This window comes from Tachypleus tridentatus, chromosome 7 (genome assembly GCF_004210375.1).
Source record: "Tachypleus tridentatus isolate NWPU-2018 chromosome 7, ASM421037v1, whole genome shotgun sequence".
Taxonomy (NCBI): Eukaryota; Metazoa; Arthropoda; class Merostomata; order Xiphosura; family Limulidae; genus Tachypleus; species Tachypleus tridentatus.
Genome location: NC_134831.1, coordinates 191,309,799 through 191,332,155, shown reverse-complemented (window position 1 = coordinate 191,332,155; position 22,357 = coordinate 191,309,799). Strand labels below are relative to the sequence as shown.

Here is a 22,357-nt window from a genome sequence, read left to right as displayed (position 1 = left end):
AATGGGAGAAAAATAAGGTTGAGAAACAGAATTATATAAAAGAGAGGCAGACAACAGAACTTTGTAGTTATCAATATACACATGAATGGGATTTCTTTCTGCCTCACAGTTGTCATAAAATTATAAGTTTGACTTTTTGTTTAAATTAAAATCCATAGAATATGACCTCTTATGCACATCTTAAACACAAGATAACTTTGTAGCAAAGTGAAGATTAAAATGTTTTTGTGCTTTTTGTAAATTTTTTTAAGCATTTCTTGATGGGTTTTTTATATCATGGTGTTAAAAAATAGGTTTATATTTGTGTATGTTTCTGAGGTGAAAAATGAACTGTAATGGAATTGGTGCACTTACATTTTTATATGTATTGAGTATTTTTTTGTCTACATTTGCATTCGTGCCTTTTCATAACTTATTGGACAGGTGTCTAAATGTTGTTTTATTTGTTAAATTGTTTTTTATCAGTGCTTTGTCTTCTGAGTAATAGGTTAAGCAAAGTTGTTAATACATTAATAATTTTCTGAAGTCAACCATCACTATCTTTTGTAATATCAGATACATGTCTATTTGCTTGTAAAAAATTATTGTATATGTTCTAAATATATTAAATGTAGGAAATAAGTCACAAGTTATAAGATATAAAGAATAACCCTTTGTAGTTTCAAGTAAAACAAGAAATAAATCACAATATTTGTGTGTGTTTGTTTAATTCTTTGAGGAAAAATGGAAAACATCTAAACTTAAGAATTTTTTTGAATGAGGCACTAGTATAGTACAGAACATTTTTATTAAGACAAATTTATTTATTTGAATGTAGATGGGCAAACCAAGGACTAGAGTTTTTGATTACAGCTTGTGATCCTATGTATTTGCAAACATTATCATCAGATGAGTTTCAGGTAAACCAAAGTTTTATTTATTCAAATATTTTATGACTAGATTGTAGGTTGATGTTTAGCAAAGCTTCTGGGTCTCTTAGTTTAATAAAAGGCCATTTAAGTAAAGTAAATTAGTGCATGTAACATAAGTATAAAAATATTAAAAATCACCATAAATTAGGCCCAGGCTTCAAAACCTGTCTTGTTCACACTAGTCCATAAATCAATTTCAGCAAGGTATTAATCCCAACGATTTAGTGATGTTTCTTTCACATCATAACAGCACTTTAAAGATAGTTTAAGCAAAACTCATTCTGAAACATTTTTGCAAGTTAAACTATATAATATGTTACTTAATAAGAATGTAATATTTATCAAATTTAAAACTTGCAAAAAAAGTCAAATACATCATTTACTGCATTAGAAATTAAATGTCATTTAATTATAGAACTAAATATAACATCTTTATCAGTTTATAGCTGTAATGCAAACAACTTAGACTAGGACTAGCTAACACTAGAACAGCATGCTCTTAAGCTTGTCAAGTGATGAACATAATTTTAACTCAGTAAATTATGTGGTGATGTAGTGCCAAGGCTTTGTCTCAAAACTATCATTCATCTGAAGGTGAATAACTTGAAGAGATGATTATCTTATTTTTCAAGTTTGTTGAGATCTTCTATGGCCAACTGGTACTCAAAGCATCGCTAGTGATTTTTATTGTTGATATGTTGCATGGTTATCACATACTCTGGAAAAACTTATGATTCAGTACTTTATATATTGAACTTTGTTCACTAGGTTTTCATCACTTTAAAACAACCTTGGTTCCTATACAGAATGCACGGTTGAGTGCATACTTTTACCCACCATGTGCCTATTAGCATCATTATCATGGCTTTCTTTCACATTCTAGTTTTCTTCAGCCTCCTTAGAAAAATGTTACTCTTCAAAGGCTGTTCTTAAACCATTTGACAGTTGTATACATGGTTGGATCATGTCCAAGTAATATATACATTTTCTTTTATTCTCTGGAGAGAAAATCTAACCTCTAATAACGTCTTGGCTAACTGTGCACAAAGTGACACATCATTTGTGTCGAAGTGTTTGTGTGAGTTTACCCAATTTTTTGCTTTAATTTTATAATTACTATTTCATAATTCTGATAATGTTTGCAGTAAGAATGCTATAAGAAATATTCATTGAATTATGTAATACTAGGACAGTTGAAACAACTCAACAGTAATTTTCCCATAATTAGTGATGAGTAAGCATAACATGTACAGTCAATCCAATCATGGTTCAGTTTGTAAATTCAGTATGATTATCTAGTGAATTGATTAGAACTGTTGTTTGTCCTTTCATGTAGTATTTCATTACGGAATAAAGCATTGTATATTTTTTAAGCAAATAATACTGACTGCAGTGCATTTTTGCAAATATGTTTGGGTTTTGATGCAATTGGGTATTCTGTGTATAATCCACTTACAATGTGATGCAAGTTCTATGTGCTGCTTTTCCAGTAATCATTTGGTCTTTTTTCTTCAAAATATCCTCTGTTCCTTTTGTCAAAATGCATTCTGACTGATGCAGGTACTTTAGAACCATGCTTTGGTGGAATAAATTATTATTCTTTTCTACTGTTAGTCTAACTCTATTGTATTAAAGATTAGGCTTATGGTAATTGTTAGGCCTAGCACTTCCATGGCAGTTAACTTCATGCCAAATTTTTCCTTGGCTGTGAATTTATTTTCATCTGCTATTGTCTTTATCTGTCTGCTGTTTCTCACTCATCTCATACTGTTTATAATTATTACCAAATCATCTGTTTGCTGTATTCTCAACATCAATGATTTATAAACTCAACTTCCAATAATTTTGTTTTTAACACTGTTATAATTAAAAACTAAACAGTAATAAAATATTCATTCAGAAAATTAATTAATAATATCCATGCTAAACAGTCTTTTATATTATGACAATGTTCCTGTCTTCAATGTATTTCTTCCAGTCCATTAATAGAGGAAGTTTCATTGTCTCATGAAATTTCTTCAATTTTATTTTTTGCTCTTAAAAAGTATTTCCTCAGATTGACCAATCAGCACATACAAAGTCTGATGAATCAGGGTTGATATCACTATAAAATTTTAGGAATTGCAAATAATAATAATTTGGTTGAAAGTATTTTTTAAATAAACATTTTGTTATATAATTTCTCTTTTCTAAAATTGAGCTTTTAGGAGATAAAGATCTTGACAGACAGAAAAACTTTTCACTGTTATATATTAGTACATTTCAAATTACATTTTCATTGAGTTATAATGATAATAATCATACTATAGTAGAACTCTTGCTTATATGATACTGGAAAAACTTTTTATTACACAAAGTGTAATCCACAACTTTGCAAAACATTTGTGTGTGCAGGTGGATTTGCAATAGGGATCATGATTTTCCCATTTTCCTTTCGTTTCCACATTGAGCTATCTGCTGAGTCCACCAAGGGGATCAGACCCCTGATTTCAGCATTATAAATCTGAAGACTTACCACTGTACCAGCATTTCCTTTCATGGAAAGCTTAATTTTTCTCCATTCTCAGGGTACAGGTATGATACCATGAATACATCACAGGTGTATCTAATGCACTGGTGCCATCTCTATAAATATAATAGTACTGTCTGTTCTACGTCCATGTAAGTACCTTGCAGGGTGTGGATGGATCTTCATCAAAATTGCTATGGGGGCTCCTTAGGTTCACAAATTTTCAATTTTGCATTTTACAGTTTTTGAGTGTTTTTTAACCACTGCTTCACCCCTGTTAACGACCACATGCAAAAAGGATATTTTATCATTTGGTTTAAAGTATCTTCGTGCAAGTTTATGGTTTCATTTTTTTTGTTTTGCTGTTTTTATGGCCATTTTGAGGTTTTTTAAAATTGTATATGAAGGGTCTCATCCTAAAACAACCTCTAATTAATCACAAATTTACAAAACTTCCATCCAGGAAATGGGTATCTCGGATAGTGCTATTATCTTTGCTTCTGTTAGTCCCTATATCACTTATATTAATGTATTTTCTATGTTCTTCCTAAATTTCTTGTCTACTCAATTCATTCATTCCTTCTTAGTGAAATTACAAAAGAAGCTATTGATTGCAAATTGAACAAACATGTTTTTGTTGATTTTATCCCACTAACTTTATGATATTTTGTGAACTTGATTGGACTTAAATATTATCAAACTACATGCAATTGGTATTTTATTTTTAAACTAGAGTTTTGGTTTGAATTATTATGTAATATAAATGCTGTTTCAGTGAACAAGTTTCATAAAACTGGTTTACATGTGCTTTGTGTTAATGTGGAATTAGTTAATGTGTTATTTTTATATGTGTCTATGTAGTGGCTGCATGTTTTGGATAAGTTTCACTGGTTGATGATTATTTGGATTTTTTATTTACTTTATGTATATAAACTGTTTTGTTTTTTTAATTGTGACTTAGTTTTCTGCTTTACACAAGTTCCATTAATTTTATACTTTAATTGTAGTATATGAATTTCTGTTGGCAGTATTTAGTTTCATTCTTATAATTTTTGTGTACAAGAATTTAGATGCTTTTATATGTAAGTATATATCAGTTTCTAAAATGTGGTGTCAATACTCTCTACTCTTCAGGGTCTCAAACACAGCATGCATGATTGCATTAAGCACCTGGTTGGGTCTGTTGACAACACACAAGCAAGTAGTTATCGTTCACCTAACTCCAGCCTCACACCACCAAGCATTTCTTATTCTACAAATTTTTGGAACCAGTTCTCTCTTTCTTCATCATTACCTACGAAAGACTCCAGTGTTAATCTGCAAACAACAGAAGAAGGATTTCCACCCATCAAAGGAAAAAGGTATGTTTTTAAATACCTGGTCTCTGTAATTTGAAGAATTTTTAATATTGCAGCTTATTTACTTGAAGTATAAGATGGTAAATTATTTAGTTATAAGGTTTTATCAGAAACTTTCAATTCTCATTCAGTAATGATTCATTGAATATTATTTAAAGAAAACCTTGCATGGTTTATAGCATACAGTATTTGAGAACAATTGTCTTGAATTCTAAGTTTGGGACTTGAACTAAGCATATTGATGTTTAATTAACATCTGTTTTTTATTTCTGTTTTATCTCATTGAAAAGATGTAATAATACACTGTTTATGGCATGTTAATCACTGAGGAATTAAGTATGCAGCATTACAGTGTATTTTAATTAAAATGAAACATTTGTTAGTCACTGAGACTTCACTGTTGTATATTTTGATAAAAGTTAAGAAAAAAATTACCTTTACACTCCAAATGAATATAAAAGAATATATATTTATTCAAACCAACATCATTTCACTCTTATAGCTTCTTCAGGGTTAATATTGTGTATATTAGTTAACTGTCCTCCCAGGATGGCTGTAATTTAAGGACATAATGTCCAAAGTGTGTATGTGCAACATTTATGTGTATACATATCATTACTCTTCTAATAGATGCTTAAGTTTTTAGTTGTCTTAAAACACAGAATAGTAAATAAAAAATATGTAGAAAATGTAATTTCTAGCGCTTACGACGTTATGAAACTGATTTGCACTTGCACATGGTACTTGCTAAGCTATGCTGTAAAACTTGTTTATTAATTTTTGTGGAGTGCGAAAAATGTATTGCATAAAAACCAAAAGACATCAAATTACTTTACTGGTACATATAAAACCACTGTAAATTTACCTGTCTTTTTAATTAAACTACATGTGAATTAAAAGGTCTCATTTCTGTTCATATGGTTAAGATACTCGACGCATAATCCAAGGGTTGTGGGTTCGAATCCCCACCACACCAAACATGCTCACCCTTTCAACTGTGGGAGCATTATAATATTACAGTCAATCCCACTATTTGCTGGTAAAAGAGTAGCCCAAGAGTTGGCAGTAGGTGATGATGACTAGCTACCTTCTCTCTAGCCTTACACTGGAAAATTAGGGATGGCTAGTGCAGATAGCCCTTGTGTAGCTTTGTGTGAAATTCAAAACAAACCAAACCAATCTGTTGCTTATAAACATGTAGTTAAAAGAAGAAAGCTTGAATGAACACAAGGTTTCAGAAGAGTGGAGAAGTGGGAGAGGGTCCTGTGGTAGATTTACTAAATATATTGATATAATGATGGAATATTATTGTTTTGTATCTTAGCTTGTAACTTTCTGAAATTTGAGTTTCTAATTTGTTAACTATTATATGCATTGTATAGTAGATGTAATATGTATAAACTGATCAGTAAGAAAAGACCACATACAAGAAAGGATATTTTATCATTTGGTTTTAGTATCTTCTTTCAAATTAAGACAGTAGAACACATATACTGTTACAGTTTTATTTATAAACTATGATTGATATCAATTTTAGTGATATACATTAATAATAGTATTGTTTATTTGAAGTTTGAAAATAAGTAAAAAGATGTGGTGTGCACAATTCATCTGTTTGTAGCAAAAGGATAAAGTTTCTGCTGTTTATGTCATTTTGCAATTTTGCTAAAGCACACTTAGGCAGTTGTACCAGATATAAGCTTAATTTATAAAACCAATTATTACTGATCAACTATAAGATCCTGCATTAAAAGAATACAAAATATCACATATAACTTGAACAGGGATTTTAGTTACACTAAGTAAACAATGGTGTTTGTACTTGCCTTTGAATGGAAAAGTGTAACGTTTTGCTAATAATCATCTGCTTTGTTTTGGTGAGTTGTTGAAAAATTGTTGAATATATTCCTTTCTCCTGTTCATCAGAAAGCATCTTTATTATACAAGTTAAGATTTCATGAAACTTATGTTAAATCATATTTTGTGTATTTTGAGTACATAAAGTACCAAATTAAAAGACAAATAATATTATTTTTTTTATAAAATTCTGTTAAAGCAAAAATACACATGTAGTTGAAACAATGTTTTAAGATCATGATAACAAAATAGACTGCATTTTGATTGCTTATACCTCACTTGTTCATGTCTCATAGGTCTAAAGAAGAAAATGGATTTTCCACTGAAGGGGTACTTAATGAAGATTCTGGTTCTCATACAGAAGATAGAAAAAATAGTAGATCCAGAGGTAAATTTTCACATTTTTCTAACTAGTGGTACTGAAATTAAACACATTAAATTAAATTCCAAGAAGGTTATATAATAAAGGGTAAGCCTAAAGAAGAACAAGTTAATGAAATATTTGATATTAGCTGTTATTTAGTTTTCAATATAAATTTTATAGTAACTACAGTAAAAATGATAATAATGTGATGGTGTTTTTATATGTATGTTTGTTTTACTGCAAAGCTACACAGTAAGTTTTCTGTGCTCTGTCTCTGAAGTTTAATGTTGTAAATCTGTGAAATTTCTGCTGACCCAGTGAGTAAAAATGTATTGTGTTTTGTGCAAAGTTGTACAATGGGAGCTATCTGTACTGTGGGAAAAATTACTTCAGACTAACATTGTAAGTCTGGAAATTTATTACTGATCCATATTGTGATAGTTCAAGAATGTACCTATTAATCTATAGTTACTGGTTATTTTGTATAAAAACATAGTGAGAAGGCAACTGAAACTTAGACTAAAATATTGCATTGAAAGGTTTAAATTTAAACTCTAAAAAAGTTTTATCTAAGCCTAGTTTTTATAAAGATCATATTTATTAATGTTTAATATACTTATATACTTAGCTGAAAGACCTTACAAGGTTTGAAATTTTAATGAGGTGATGTAAGCAGTAATATTTTAGTTTTATTTTAAAATAAACTTTTGCTGCATAAAATGCTAAAGTATTTTGTGGTTTAACCTTTCAGGACCTCCTATTTGGCATGTACGTGTAGCTGTGGCTGAATTAGAAACAAGACAACAAGAACAGCTCGAAGCAGGAAATGTTATTGGTCATGTCAGAGATATTCATGTTCAGAAAGCCCCAATTCGGATAGGTGCTAGGAGGGTTACCTTTCCATGGCAACGTGGTTTCAAAATAGGTTGGTTTTATTTATATTATGAAATATTTTGTATAAAATGTATGTATTTAAACAAACGTTATATCTACGGAAAGTGAAAGCATATTTTGGAAATTAGTAATTAGTAGAAATGATTAACAGAAAAATCTTTATGACAAGAAAAAGCAGTATTTGATTTGAAGAAATGTTACTTTTTTATAACTCAGGGCAACTAATTTTCTGCAATGTCTTTTGCCTGGAAATACGCTTTTAATCATTTACACACCCACGCACATGCGTGTAAATGAAGGGAAGTTATTTTGCAAGATCCATGATTCTAAGACATCTAAAGCATGGTACACGGTTAAATATTTTACATGGAAAACATATTGTTAAAAATAAACCATTATGATAAGTTTACTTTGAGGAAATTTATGGGTTTTGTTAACTTTCTGTTTTTGTTTTATAGTTACCAAAATAAAACATATTTGCTTCTTACATTGGATCAGGATACATCTTGATGAATTAGTTTATCAAGTTACTTTTACATTTACAATGCTAAAAAAAATTTTTAATTGCTACTATGGCTGATGATTATAACTCTTTTTTAAAACTCGCATGAAGTCAGAATTTAGAAAATATTAGGTATATTTTATCATTCGTAGTGAGAAAGGGATAGCTTTGGCAAGATATGTTAAATTTATTAATAATATTAAATGTAATATTTATGTTCAAAGTGAAACCTATGGTGTCATAATGGAACTTAAACCCTTTTACAGGTAACAGGAGATATTTCACTAGGGAAAATTACAAGATATTTTTTTTTTACTTTTTGCCAAATATGAATAATGATTGTGAAAGCAGGTCAAGAGCCAACTCCTTCTAGCCTGTGATTTCTCACATTGTTAGTCATTTGATGGCACTGTAGATAAACATGAATTAACATTCTTGCCCTATAACCCCATGACTTTATTTTCTCAGGGAGGGTTTTTTATGAACAGTATTCCCATGTAAATAATCATTTTGAAACGTTTCTTATCACCACATTGTGCTTCATCAACCTTGTATGATGAAGCATATAAAACAGTTGAGGAGGAGCTTGTGGTGTGTTTGATCGGAATTTTGAAATTTACCTTTAGTGGTTAAGGCATGCGACTTGTAATCTGAGGGTTTTGGTTTAAACCCCCGTCACACCATACTTGCTTGCCCTTTCCGCCATGAGAGCATTATAATGTGACTGTCAATCCCACTATTCGTTGGTGATAGAGTAGCCTAAGAGTTTGCAGTGGCTGGTGATGACTAGCTACCTTCTCTCTAGCCTTACACTGGAAAATTAGGGATGGCTAGCACAGGTAGCCTTCATATAGCTTTATGCAAAATTCCAAACAAACCAAAACCTTTGGTTGTCCATATTATTTAACACTAGTCATGTTTTCTTGTTATGGTAATCAGTAATAATGAAAATGAAATTTCTTTCCTTTTCAAACATGTCTTATGCATATGTAGTCATTTTATAACTTCTGTCAATCCTGTGTAAAGGTAGACAATGTAAGCTTAATGTATATAGTTGACATTTGAATTATTTAGTTTTTAGCACCAAAGAGATGTAGAAAAGTTGTAATTTAAACATTTTCATTTTAGCTAATTTTCATTTTTTCATGTTAATAAAGTGAGATTTGAATGGTTGGATAAATTCTGAATATTATTTTGAGAGTATTTTCTATAAAAATCAAGGTGAAGTTTTGATGATGTACTTACACATTTCATTTTACTATGGACAATGAATTTTTACAACTTTAGTAATCAGTTTGATTTCGTTAACCCCAAACAAAACCAGTTTGAATACTTCCTAGTGAATTCCTTTAAAGCTCAAATAAAAGCATACGTGGCAGAATCATCTTATCACAACATTAAATATTAATATGGTTATTCAGTATCAAAGAAATTATTTTATGTTACAACCTTTATAAGATACCAAAATATGTAATATAAATACTTATTTGTTGTTCTTTACAATTGTTGTATTTTGGGGCAAAAGTGAACATATAGTATTAGGTTAAACTTTTTCTAGCAAGAATTATACTGTCTGAAAGTAACTTGTATGATACTTTAAGGTACATTTTACCGACTAGAGAATGTGTTTGTCAGAATAGAACTAGTGACTAACTGCTCTAGAATCTTAGGTTGTTTAAACTTAGTGAGGCTGCTATTCTAATATATGGGAAAGTTAAAAAGAAATTCTTAGGCAGTTTTGTAAGCAAACAATATTAGTTAAGATATGTCATATGTATAACAAGCTGAGATATCTGTCTTCTGTCTGAGTTATGAACTTTAAGATATTTGTGGACGGATGATATTATAAATCACACAGAAATCCTAACTTCCACATAATTTATTTATAACTTAATATATTATTACAGTATTCATTATAGCCTCACTAAAAATTGTATATAAAGCATAAGAACTCAATATGTACATACTTAAAACGTGTATTCACTGTGCAATGGTCAGAGTGATTTTGAAGGAAGAGGTAACAGTCAGAATAGTGGCATTAGAAGTGCTTTCTGTTACCTGACCAATATCATTCCAAAATGTTTCATGTGATTAATTAACTGAAAGTCATTGGCTACAGAAGTGTCTTACAGATTAAAGTTAAAAGGACATAGGTCAAAGTAAGAAATGGTCTAAATCAAAAGATGCCTCTTCATATCAATCACATAGTGGCTGTTGGAGTAGAAACTTCAGCTGAGCTTATATACTTTTAGAATAGCGGCAGTCATTTATTCATTTAATTTGTTAATAGTGTGTGCCCTCCCTCTACACTTTGTGTATGCTGTGTTATAGAAAATGTAATAAAAGTTTTTTTTTTTTTTGTAAGGACGTGACACCATCTTTGAATGCAGTTAACATTCACTTAATGCCAAAAATAATAAGTGCATAATAACAGCAATGATGGAAGTGGAGGGGTTGTGAACCCCAATTAACATACATCTTATTCCAGTCTGTTATTCTACAAAGTTTGGTTGACATTGACTAAGCAACCTTGGTGTAATTAGATAATGGACAGACATATAAATTTTTAAATTTTTGTGCTTTATGCATATGTATTTATATAGATAAATAGACAGACAGATTTTAGTTTTTTTGACAGAGAATTTGCTTTAATTGTCTGAAATGAATTGAAGTTGTTTTATAGAAGTGTTGAAGTGCAGACATATGGTTTCTAACTTAGGAATTATTTCTATAATAACTAATAAAATTTTAATTCATAATTTATCAATACATCTGAAGTTCTCTGTCACTCCTTGAAGAATTTAATTTGGAAACAGATTTGGTAAAATTTATTAACATAGGAGGGCAAACATGTGAGTCTTAGATGAGGACAGATTTTAAAATTGTAACTTACAAGCAAATTTAACTTTTGAATCTTTTCATTCAAGTTATAGATGTATTTTTGGTGTCACTGAACATACACTGTACGTGTAAAGTTGATACAAGTGTTTTTTTTTCTCCATATTGAAAGCAGACTAAAAGAGTGTGTATATTTGTGTTTGTATGTAATGAAAAGTGTTAAAAGATGACATTGATGAAACATATGAGAATAACATATTTCAAAAGAACTAGATAAATCATTTATTTTTTACTTAATGTAAGTATCCTTTTAATAAAGCTGATATTTTATTAAAGAAGTTGATATGGAAAATATGTTAATTAAACCATCATATTTGAATTGAGGGAAAGTTTGTTAAGATTGGCTCAACAAGAAATAAATTCTTTCTGATGCATATTCTACTGTGTATTATCATGCAAGAAAGGTAATTGAAATATAAACATTTTAAATGCAGGTGAGAATGAATATAGGAAAAATTCATGTAACAAACACACCTGATACTGTATACAAATCATTTGAATTTTTATGCAACATAAACCGGTACATTTCCAACACTTTCCATGCAAGTTTGATGAGTTGAACTTTTTTTCAGGGGAAGGAAGATTTGGCAAGGTGTACACAGCTGTCAATAACCTAACTGGAGAATTGATAGCCATGAAAGAGGTTTGCTTAAGTTCATATTCTTCTCTAAAGATTTATGTAAGCTTGTTTACATAAGTATGATTGTAGAACACCTTTTTTTTATTTTTTTAGTTTCTGATTACAAAGTGCTTTTTTTATTGTCATTCAAATACTTACTATTAAATCTGTTAGTGAACAAAAATATTAGAAATATTTATTTTGAAATGCTACTTGCCTCTTTCCTCTGAGAAAGAGTTATTTATTACCTGACATGCATTGCCTTGTAAGTTCTTACACATCTCGAATGCCATGAGTGAAGTTCCAATTCCCACTCCTACATGTGTCAACTGATTGAAATGCAACACATCCTCCATGTGGAGTTGTTCTCATGAGTGCTAACATTTGAACAGAGGTTTTTTTTCTTTTCTCAACACTGTTTGCTTTTTTTTTTTTTTTTTTAGTTTAGAACTTGCAAGAATTTTTGGGCTTGTTATTTTAACCTTTTGTTACCCTTGATAGTGCGTAGTCGTTCTTTCATTAATATTCCTGATTAGGGGCAAAAATAATACAGCATCTTAAACTTTTCAGTAAGAATTTTGATTTACATTATCTTCAATTTGATTTTCGTTTACAAAACTTTGTACTTTTGGGACACGTATCACATTGTTTAAACTGGTTTGTGGATTTTGTTCTTTTTCTCTTTGCAATTGTTATAAGATGTTTGCACTATCAACATACCTGGCTCATTATATTTCTCAGAATCTTGATTTTTGTGATGTTCTTTGTATTTTATGAAAAAGAGCCACCATAAAGTCAGTTTTGTATATCATCCAGATTACACACTCTTGTCTCCATGTTTCTGACATCACCCAAGGTTTTCCCCTTAAGGTGAATTCCTGTATGTGATGAGGAGACCTGCCAGAGAGGGAAAATTCGTTGTTTTTATTCTCAGTTGTATCCTCTGGGATCTGAATGTCCATCAACTTATTTTCCATGCATGGTTACCTACGAAGGAGAGAAGATCTTGGTGGTTAAGTGGTGTATTAGGAACTATAACACACCAATATAACCTTGAATTCCTGTAGACAGGTGGCCTTGGGGTATCCCCAAGAACAGTCAGCTGGTCCTAGCCCGATATGGTCAAGTGAGTATCAGTATTGGGCATCCTCAGCATGTATTGCAGCCATTGTGTGATGCTAGTGTTTGAATTTTGAGCTATTAAAGCCCTAGTGTTGCTCTAGTTTCCTTGTTTGGCCCAATATGGTCAAGTGAGTACCAGTATTGGGCATTCTCAGCAGATGTTGTGGACATTGCGTATGAAGCTAGTGTTTGAGTTTCGTGCTGTTAAAGTCCTAATGTTGCTCTAGTGTCTTTGTTTGGCTTTGTAATGCATCCCTTTTTAGGACTTCATGGTGGGTGGAGTCATTGGGCACTGAATATTTATCTTTTTCATATGGATGCCTCTCCTTCAAATAAATGTAAAACAGTAAACAAAAATTAATTGGTAAGCAACCACATATGAAAAAACTCTGTTTTACAGTCAACACCAAAATCTTTTACTGCTATTGAGTTATCTGTCTGTTCCCCTCTACTTTTCTTTCATTTTTTTTGGAGGGTTGATGGTGATCCATAAGGCAGTGATAATTTTCCTATTTGTTTGACAGAGACTGTATGGAGGTAGTAAGCAAATGTATCATTCCAGTAGCCATTTGTTTTATAGCCAAAATCATGACATTTCCCTTAGTATTTTCATCTGTTGTGGTCTACCTACCAGCAAGCAAAAAAAATTGAAAAATGGAGCTGGAATACTTTTAGTGAGTATCCTACTCTTTCCAAATAAATTGCTTTCCAGCAGGCCTCTGCTCATGCTCAGCAGTTCTGATGTCAAAGCCAAAAGGAATCTTGGAGTACATTCATAACCAGCATCTCTTCTACCACCAATTCCAAAGTCATGTGGGACGAGATTCAGAAGGTCAGTGGTAGGTATACTTTCCATCCCCTCTCTCTTTCTTTGACGGTCAGGAAATTGCTGATGTAGAGAGCACCTCTGATACTCTCAAAGAGTTGGTATGCTTATCCTTTCAGCACTTCTGTTTCTTCTTTGCTTCTTCTTGGTAATGGCAATCACCTCTTTCAGCCTGATTGCCTCTATGATTATAATTGCCCTTTTTTATTGGTGGAACTTAAGCTTGCTCTTCATCAGTCTGACAGTATATCAATTGGACATTTGTTATGCCATCATAGCCGTGCCTGTCCCATGTATGGATTATGGACCTCTATTCAAGGCTTGGCTTTGTACCAGTTGGCAGTCAGTTTGAGGTGAACATCATCTTACCAAGTTTCTTCAAATTAAACCTACTATTGCTCTCTGGCTGTCTTCTTTCAAAAAAGGCTTAACAAGAGGAAGTTGTTTTGGTTAGGCTTAGCATTGGTCACAGTTTGAACTTGTTCTCTTTTATGTAGTAGTGATCCACCAAAGTGTAACCTTTGTGACACTCAAGTCACAAATGCACACATTGTACTGCTGTGTTTTCATTATGACTGTAAGCAGTGGTACAATTGTAGATGTGTTTTGTAAGAGTTTATTCATGATGTTTGAAGGTGTCACAGATGATGGAAACTGTCCAACTTGATTGTGTATTTAGCATTTTTATGGACCATAGGCTTTTATAATTTGATTTAAATTTCGTTTACCTGATTTTTTATCTTTATTTAGCTTCTAACTTGATATTATTTTACATTCAATAATCTCTTATTTTGACATTTTTTTTATCAGTTGTTTGGTGAGCCTAGTTGCTTTGTTCCAAAAAATGCCACACAAACAAACAATCCAAGGTTTTTAACATCTTCATAGTTGTCACTAATCCTGTAATAGTGACTAGAGACATTTTGATTGTGAATGATATGATCACCATTTTATAATTGTTAGTTTCGTTCTGATCTCGGTTCCAGGATCCCCATTTTCCTTTAGCTGATCCCACCCCTTCTGCTAACACATTTTACCACTGTTCTTCCTTTGTCTTGTTGAGTTATGGAAGCTTTCCTTCATCCTTCACTGCTTGGATTTTTTTGTTCATTTATTTTTTGATTCCTAGTGGTATGAGCCTCCATCAGTAGAATATTTTCTTTCAGTCTCACTTGATCTCACAGCACTTTGAATGACCATCTTTCTCTATACTCATGTCTCACTAATACATCTGTGAGCTCTTTTTGCTTGCATGTATGGATTCCACACCTATAGCGATTGCAGCATAGATGTTCTACTGTGTTATTTCCCGTTTCATGTCAATCCATTCTACAGATCTTTCCTCCATTGTCTGTTCAGATGGATTACTGTTCTAGATGTGTAATCTATTTTCACAATGTGGTTTCTGGAGAAATGTTTTTTGTAGCTGTCTGTTTTTGTGGTGGTGAATGTTTAGCAGGTTTAATATTATCATCCTCTTGTCTGTCTAAACTTCTTATAATGAGCCACTCAATTATCTATTGTTTCTTCCACCTCCTGTTCAGAAGGCACTTGTTCCTTAGATATCTATTTTCTTGGCTTTCAAAGTTCTAACCCATCACATTTAATTGTTGTTCTACTATGTCTCAATAGATTAAACCCTGGTTGTGTACCTATTATCTCATCTTGTTCTGAACACTTCTCATTGAATGGTTTCTACAGTCTCTGGTGATTTCTCTAAATTTACTCCTATTGTGGGAGTTCTTTTATTTAGAAAGAGTTGGAATGTTACCTGTAATCTAATGCAGAAGAATCCTCAGTGTCATGAATTAAACCATTCCCAGTGTTTCAGCCCAGCTGAATGGGTCTTGCATTTGTCTTGGAACACAATGTAAAGTACTTATCCCTGCACTTGATTATTGTGATGAGTATTTGAAGTAAATAGTTTTCCCACCTGGAAAGGCCTGACTTACAGTCTCAGCTACACTACACATGCTAGCTCATCTGCTTACACTTGAGAGATAATGGCCACTTCTTCAAGGTTATATTCTACCCACCTGTGCAATGTTTTTGCACCATGCTGAAGAGTCGCGTTACACTTTCTTTTGCTCTACCTCCTTTCTTAACAATAAATACCACAGTAGTATTTTCTTCTTGAAATGGATGTGGTATCCCAGTGGGTACTTCCCCCATTAGATTACCCTTACCTCAAGGGTGTCAAAACACAAGAGCTTTCCCTTTCTAATGTTATTTTTCAGAAAGAGGTTTATATGTGTAATACTATTTTTTGCACCAGCCCTTTTAAAATTGTTACTGTGAGGTTCAAGGTCTTTGCTGTTCAGAAAGGTAAGTAGTATTCTAAAGTTAACATATATTTACCTTAAAATTTATTTTAAATAGATACTTGCCTTTCGATGCAACCTCCCATCATTTTCATTGCTGCTGGTGTGTTTTTTTCGTCTCATCAAAAATGAGCCTTTGTTTAAATTTTAATACTTATTGGAATTACTGTGCATAAAATACATGTTGCCCTCTTATTGGTGGAGGGCTCTGGTCTAATCATAGCCTGGTGTGGTACATGTTGATTTGTGTAAGAGTGAGAGTTTTCTTCAGTGTGGAGCATGTATAGGAATTTACACAGCAGTGCATGCAAGATCACAGCTCATTGTTGCACAGATAGGTATATATCTGAAATATATTCTCAGATAAAGAAAGGTTTAACATTATGTAAATGTGCATTTTATTGAAAATCAACATTTTCACTTGTTTTGATACAGTTACATGCATATCAAATGTTACGATTCTATAAGCATGATGGCAGTTATGATGTTATGATAGTTAACAACTATCAAGAAACGTGACTCACAAATTACTTTTTCACTCATATTGTCAGCAAGCAGTTTTCATTAATTTATAGAGAAAAACATGTTTTAAGCTTCTGAACTATTAGAGCATATAGTTAAAATAATGAAAGTTTATCATGAGTGTACAGAATATAGAGTATTTTTATTCAAACATTTTGAGGTGTACATACATACACATAAAGTTGGTGGAAAACTGTAAGCTGTTATTTTATATATATAATTTCTTTTTTTTATTTACCTTTGAGGAATATTACTATATTCTTCTTAAATAGGTTTGTTATAATAAAATATTTTTGAATATAAAAATTAGCAAGTCATGTGATAACCATTTGATTGTAATTGGACTGTTGAAGTTTGCATGATGAAACTGTAACCATTATATCCCAGATGATTTACACAAAGCTTGCACAATGAAGTAGTGTGCTTTAAAACTATATTGCAGAGCCATTGTTAAGATTCATGCTTGTAAGAAAGAGCATGAATGGGCATGTCTACATGGGTCCAAAATTGTTGTGATATAACATACCCAACCCTCTGTAGTATAATTTGTCCTAAATGAGAGAATTGTAGAAAGGTATTTTTTATACTTCATAATTCATTCTGATTTGTTGTCTGGAATTAAATATAAACAACTGTTCTTGAAAATACAAATTAGAACTAATCTTTATGAAATCGTGGGTTAACTTTAAAATAGTAAAACTGTTTTCTCCATTAATTACACTTCTTTTATTTCTCTTTCAATGGTTACATGAATGTATTAAGTAGTTTTATATTTAATATATAAAATTATTATATTTATATTTAATTCTATGATTTTCTATTATATTTTCTGTGTCATTCATAATAAAAAAATTACTGTTGATGATATTTATAATTCCTAATTATCAAACATTCTAATGTTTTGAAATCTTATTTTTAGATTAATCTTCAACCAAATGACCACCGTGCTATTAAAGAAGCAATTGATGAAATCCGCACCTTTGAAGGGATTAAACATCCAAACTTGATTCGTTACTATGGAGTTGAAATTCACAGAGTAAGTGCTTAATAACCTTCCAAACTCAGACTACTGCAGGTTGAACTGTTACATGAGCAATGAACAGATAACTAAATTAGATCTTATATGTATAAACAGAAAGGTATTTGTATAATCTATCACTTGAACTACTATGAAAAGAATAACTAATGTTAACTCTCTCCACTGATATGTTTTTCTATATGTGACACAAGGTTCAAGTTATTTGGGATGATGAAAAACTCACTTGAAGCAAAAATGTATCGTAGGACAGCTGGTATGGGTATTAACACTTGATAAAACATTTCTAAAATGTTCAATTCAGAAGAAACAATTTTTAATTTAATTTTCTTTCTTTCTATTTCTAACAATTTTTTTATTTCATTTAGTTATTTGCACTCAGGCTATAAGTAGTTCACTGGTAAGGTAATTGTTGTATATGAAGTATAAAAATACTGTTTTTAACCTTAACAGTTTTTAAAGTTTTTCAAAGAGCTAAAATAATTCATGTTAATTTAATATAAATCAAGATTTGTATGTGGTTGTACACGCATTCATATTAAAAGCTGCTAACTTTTTTTCAGTTTATGAACATCAGATACTAATGTAGTTAGAAAAGAAATAACCAGTGTGTAAAAGCTACATGATTCATGTAAAGGGTGTTAAAAAAGTAGTGTACTTTATGACAATATACAACATTCAGTTAGTATTGGCTGCTTTTTGTGAAGACCATTTTAGATTGGGTAATTTGACAATCAACGAAATTGTGTGTTTATAATGAATGTTTCATGTTCTGTTCCAAACAGCGAGAAAAACATTTCATAGACAGTAATCAAAATAATTATGGAAACACACAAGTAATATTTAAGTAGGAATCAGAAACAATAATTAATGGCAACTATGTGGTGACATTATTAATAGTGTAAAACATTATCACAGAAAATATAAAGAGATTAAATAAGCCCTAAATTGCCCTAAAATTTTCTGTGTAAACACCTACACTACACAGACCATTACTTCCTGTTTTCATGCTAGTATACAGTTTATAAATGTTCTTATGTGGAATATCATTCCATATATTCTGTATTACTATTCATAATTCAACCATTTTGTTTAGGCATGTTATGAAGTCTTCATATGTTACGTAAGCCCACAAAATCTAAAGAATGTTTATGTTTAGACTTTGTGGAGCCAAAGTTATATTTTTCAGTGATCCATCAGTTTCTTTACCATAAATATATTGTTTTTTCACTCTTGTTATGTGCTTGGAATTGTCTTTTTGATAAAAATTATTGTGTTTATGAAGAAATGTCGCAGATTATCAGAATTTAAAAGGGCATGGCAGCAGTCTGTGTGCCATCCCTATTTTATAGCTCACTGTCACTATTAACTGAAATGTAACTCTAAATCTGTACTACTTATTCTTTGGCTTTTACTTTTACTTCCAATCACTATTCATTGCTTGTGTTTCCCTTCTCCAAATATGTTTATTACATGCAAGGTCATCTGCACTTCTTTTCTCATTCATGTCTTATTTAATCCCATCTTTTCAATGCTTTGAAGGTCTCTCCTTCCAGCTACTGGAAACTTCTGTGCTCTTTTTATTGTTTGTTCTTCTCTTTATGTGAACAGACTAGCTAAGCCTTGCTTTTGTTGCCTTTTCTTCTATTTCACAGATTCCTGCCATTTTCTTAATTTCCATGTTCATTTTTTTTATTTCACCAAGACTCCCAACAGCCATCTCAAAATATTAATTTATGTTTTTATTAACATGCCTTGTTCTTTCTTCTCCAGGGTCCAGGTCTTGACTCCGTACAGGAATACTAATCTAATCATGGCATTATGCACATTGGCTGTTGGTGTTCTTGGTAACTTTTCGTCAGAGATGACTGTGACTACATCTTTTCATTTCCTCCAACCCATCTGGATTTTATCTTTCAGTGCTTTTGCACTTTCTTCTTTAGTTTGGATTGTACTTCTGAAGTGCCTTAGGTCTTCTAACTTTTCCAATGGTTTCTTGTTTATATTGGTGATCATAACCTTCTGCCTATTTCTTCCACTCATCATGGCTACCATTTTTCTGGCATTCACTCACAAATCTTGTGTTTGTAACTCCAGCTCACTTTCAGCTGTTACAACAAGGTCAGTAGCAAATAATGGTTCCCACAGGGGTTTCTTTTGGTACTCTTTACTGTAAATATTGATGAAAGTGATAAACACCAGGAGGCTAAAAGTTGTCCCTTGTTGTAGCCTAACATTCCTTGCAGACTTGTTCACTTCTCCATATGCCATCTTCTTAATTGTTATTGCACCTTCGTAAGTGGCTATCACTCATCCAATCAACTTTTCAGACAGTCTTTTCTTTTTGAGGCACTAGTATAATTATTTTCATTGTTTCCTTCTAAACTTCTACCTCTCTCATAAAGCTTACTATAGATGTACATGAACTATGACACCATTCTTCTTTCTGCTGCCTAATAAATCGTCACTGAACAATTCAAACTCTTCTTCAATCCACTTTTAATTATTAACATTGCTTTTACAATTTTTTATATGTAGTATCCATAACAAGCCAAAACCTTGATTTCTGTATGCTGCTGATGTGGTATTTTAGTCCCAAGAGCTGCAACTTGAATTACTACCAGTGTTAGACATATTAGTATTTGGTTGGTGCTAACTACTCTGTAGTGTTAATCTTACTCATTATCTAATTGTCCAAAAATTTTATTTTTTATTTCTATCAATTAGTACTAGTTAAGACATTATAAAACATATATTAATTGCACTGTTATCCAGTGATAAATTATATATTACCAAGTATTTAATTTTAAAAACAGAGAAATCAAGTCTTTAACATCATGCTGGAAAGTATGTAAAAGTGCACCAGTTTCTGCTGTTCTCATGCTATGGTGAGTTATTGCAAAATCAAGAGGAAGTAAATATTGCCTCGAAAATCTGAGTCTTATGGCATCCTACTCTCTCAAGAGACATAACTGCCAGACCTTGAAGAGTTTACTGTCATTGGCTTTAACTTCATACCACTTGCTGATTCAGAAACTTGAATGGTCTTTATAGTTTGTTACAACAGTAGCATCTATTGTGACTTCTCTGATAGCTCAAAGTGGAATAAATTACTATTTCAGGTTACAGTCCATCCAGATATCTAATTCAAAATTACCTACATGTTTTCTGTACACTACTGTGTACACAAAAGATAACACTACATCTGCTGGAAGTTCTTCTTTGACCTGTATGAAAACCTTCCTGTGTATCTTAGTAGTAGAAAACTTCTCTCTCCACTACTGAGTAAAGTCAGTCCAGTACCTTATACAAAAGGGAACACTCATGCTTGTAAAATGGTGATTCTAATAATTCCAGTGAAGCATACAATCAACTCAAGTTGAATTCATTCAGATAAGGCATGACCTAGTCCTGAAAGAGGCAAAAATTGCACTAGGTAAAGCATGTGCCTCTCTGCAAGTGATTTGCCCCCAAAACATGCAAAATGAAATAAAATTTAACCACGCAGCAAAATCAATCTCTCAAGTCTTGATTAAATTATAGGATTTTCATAGACAATCAATGAAGTCAGTGAGTTCCATTGAGAAATGGAGAAACTGTGTAATACGCATGACAGAGAATAATCATATGGAAAGTGAGGAAAGAGCACTCGGTAATTGAAATGGTTGGAAAGATCCACTTTGGTGCAGTTCATTTTCACATAGTAAAAGAGAGCATTCCCATAATAATTGCTTTTGATACCCTTTTCCTCACCACATTCATAATTATATCCATTACTGGGCAGGAAACAATTTCTGTATCATTTATAACTCTCCCATGGTGGGGCTAGGATAAGTCTTTGGACTTAATGCTGAAATGAGGAATTCAGTTTCCTGTAGTGGACATAGCAGATAGTTCAGTGTGACTTTGCTGAAGTAAAACATGCACATTTAAATCCAATAAAATTAAGCATTTTATCCTAATAAAACCTATAAGTAAGTGTTTATGGCTTTTCAGTGATAATAAAAAGATGTAAATACAGAACAGGAAAAATAATATAGACAATAAAGAGTGAGAGCTTTGAAAAGAACAAATCCTTTTAAATAAAATTGGTAAAGAGGTTTAGAGTATTGTCTAGGAATTTGGCTTCAACAGTATGAGAATCTTCTATGATTATACAACTTGCTATAAATCTTCTGATATAAAATCATGAGTGTCAGGTTCCAGTTAATGTATTTCACTTAGCCTTTTCCTGACAGCATAGATTTTTTCAGATGTCAATTGCACACTTGCATATAAAATCTAAAAATAATAATTCTAATTATTTCAACATTTAACTGTAAAGCATTTTAGGTTTCATATTTTGTCATTATGTAACCTTTAATTAGTTAGTGAGATTTGAAATGAAGGAAGAAAAAGTTCCAACTTCCATTTCTGAATATCTCTAGAAACAATAGCTCTAAACAGTGCTGTTGTTAGTTTTTAAAAATGTTTCTGCCTATCCTGAAGAGTAGGACTCTATTTGCTAAAAGTTATAATTCCATGAAGATGTAGTGATTTGTCTTATTTTTCCTTGTCATAACAAATTCCTTTATTACAACAGCCTTTTATTGTCACTTTTATAATATTACTCATGAAG

The 22,357-nt window shown here is 31.6% G+C and overlaps 1 protein-coding gene across 5 annotated transcripts in view; it reads left to right on the top strand.

Annotated features, from left to right (window-relative positions):
* LOC143257556 (mitogen-activated protein kinase kinase kinase 4-like) overlaps positions 1-22,357 on the top strand; it is a 129,542-nt gene that overhangs the window by 93,746 nt on the left and 13,439 nt on the right. For all 5 annotated transcript variants that reach the window (XR_013031927.1, XM_076516411.1, XM_076516410.1 and 2 more), the window contains 6 exons: positions 818-899; positions 4,555-4,781; positions 6,932-7,023; positions 7,751-7,924; positions 11,866-11,936; positions 17,623-17,739. Coding sequence is in view for 4 of the 5 variants with exons in the window: in XM_076516411.1 (XP_076372526.1) it covers positions 818-899; positions 4,555-4,781; positions 6,932-7,023; positions 7,751-7,924; positions 11,866-11,936; positions 17,623-17,739 (763 nt within the window). In the remaining variant the exon portion in view is untranslated. The remainder of the gene's footprint in view (positions 1-817; positions 900-4,554; positions 4,782-6,931; positions 7,024-7,750; positions 7,925-11,865; positions 11,937-17,622; positions 17,740-22,357) is intronic.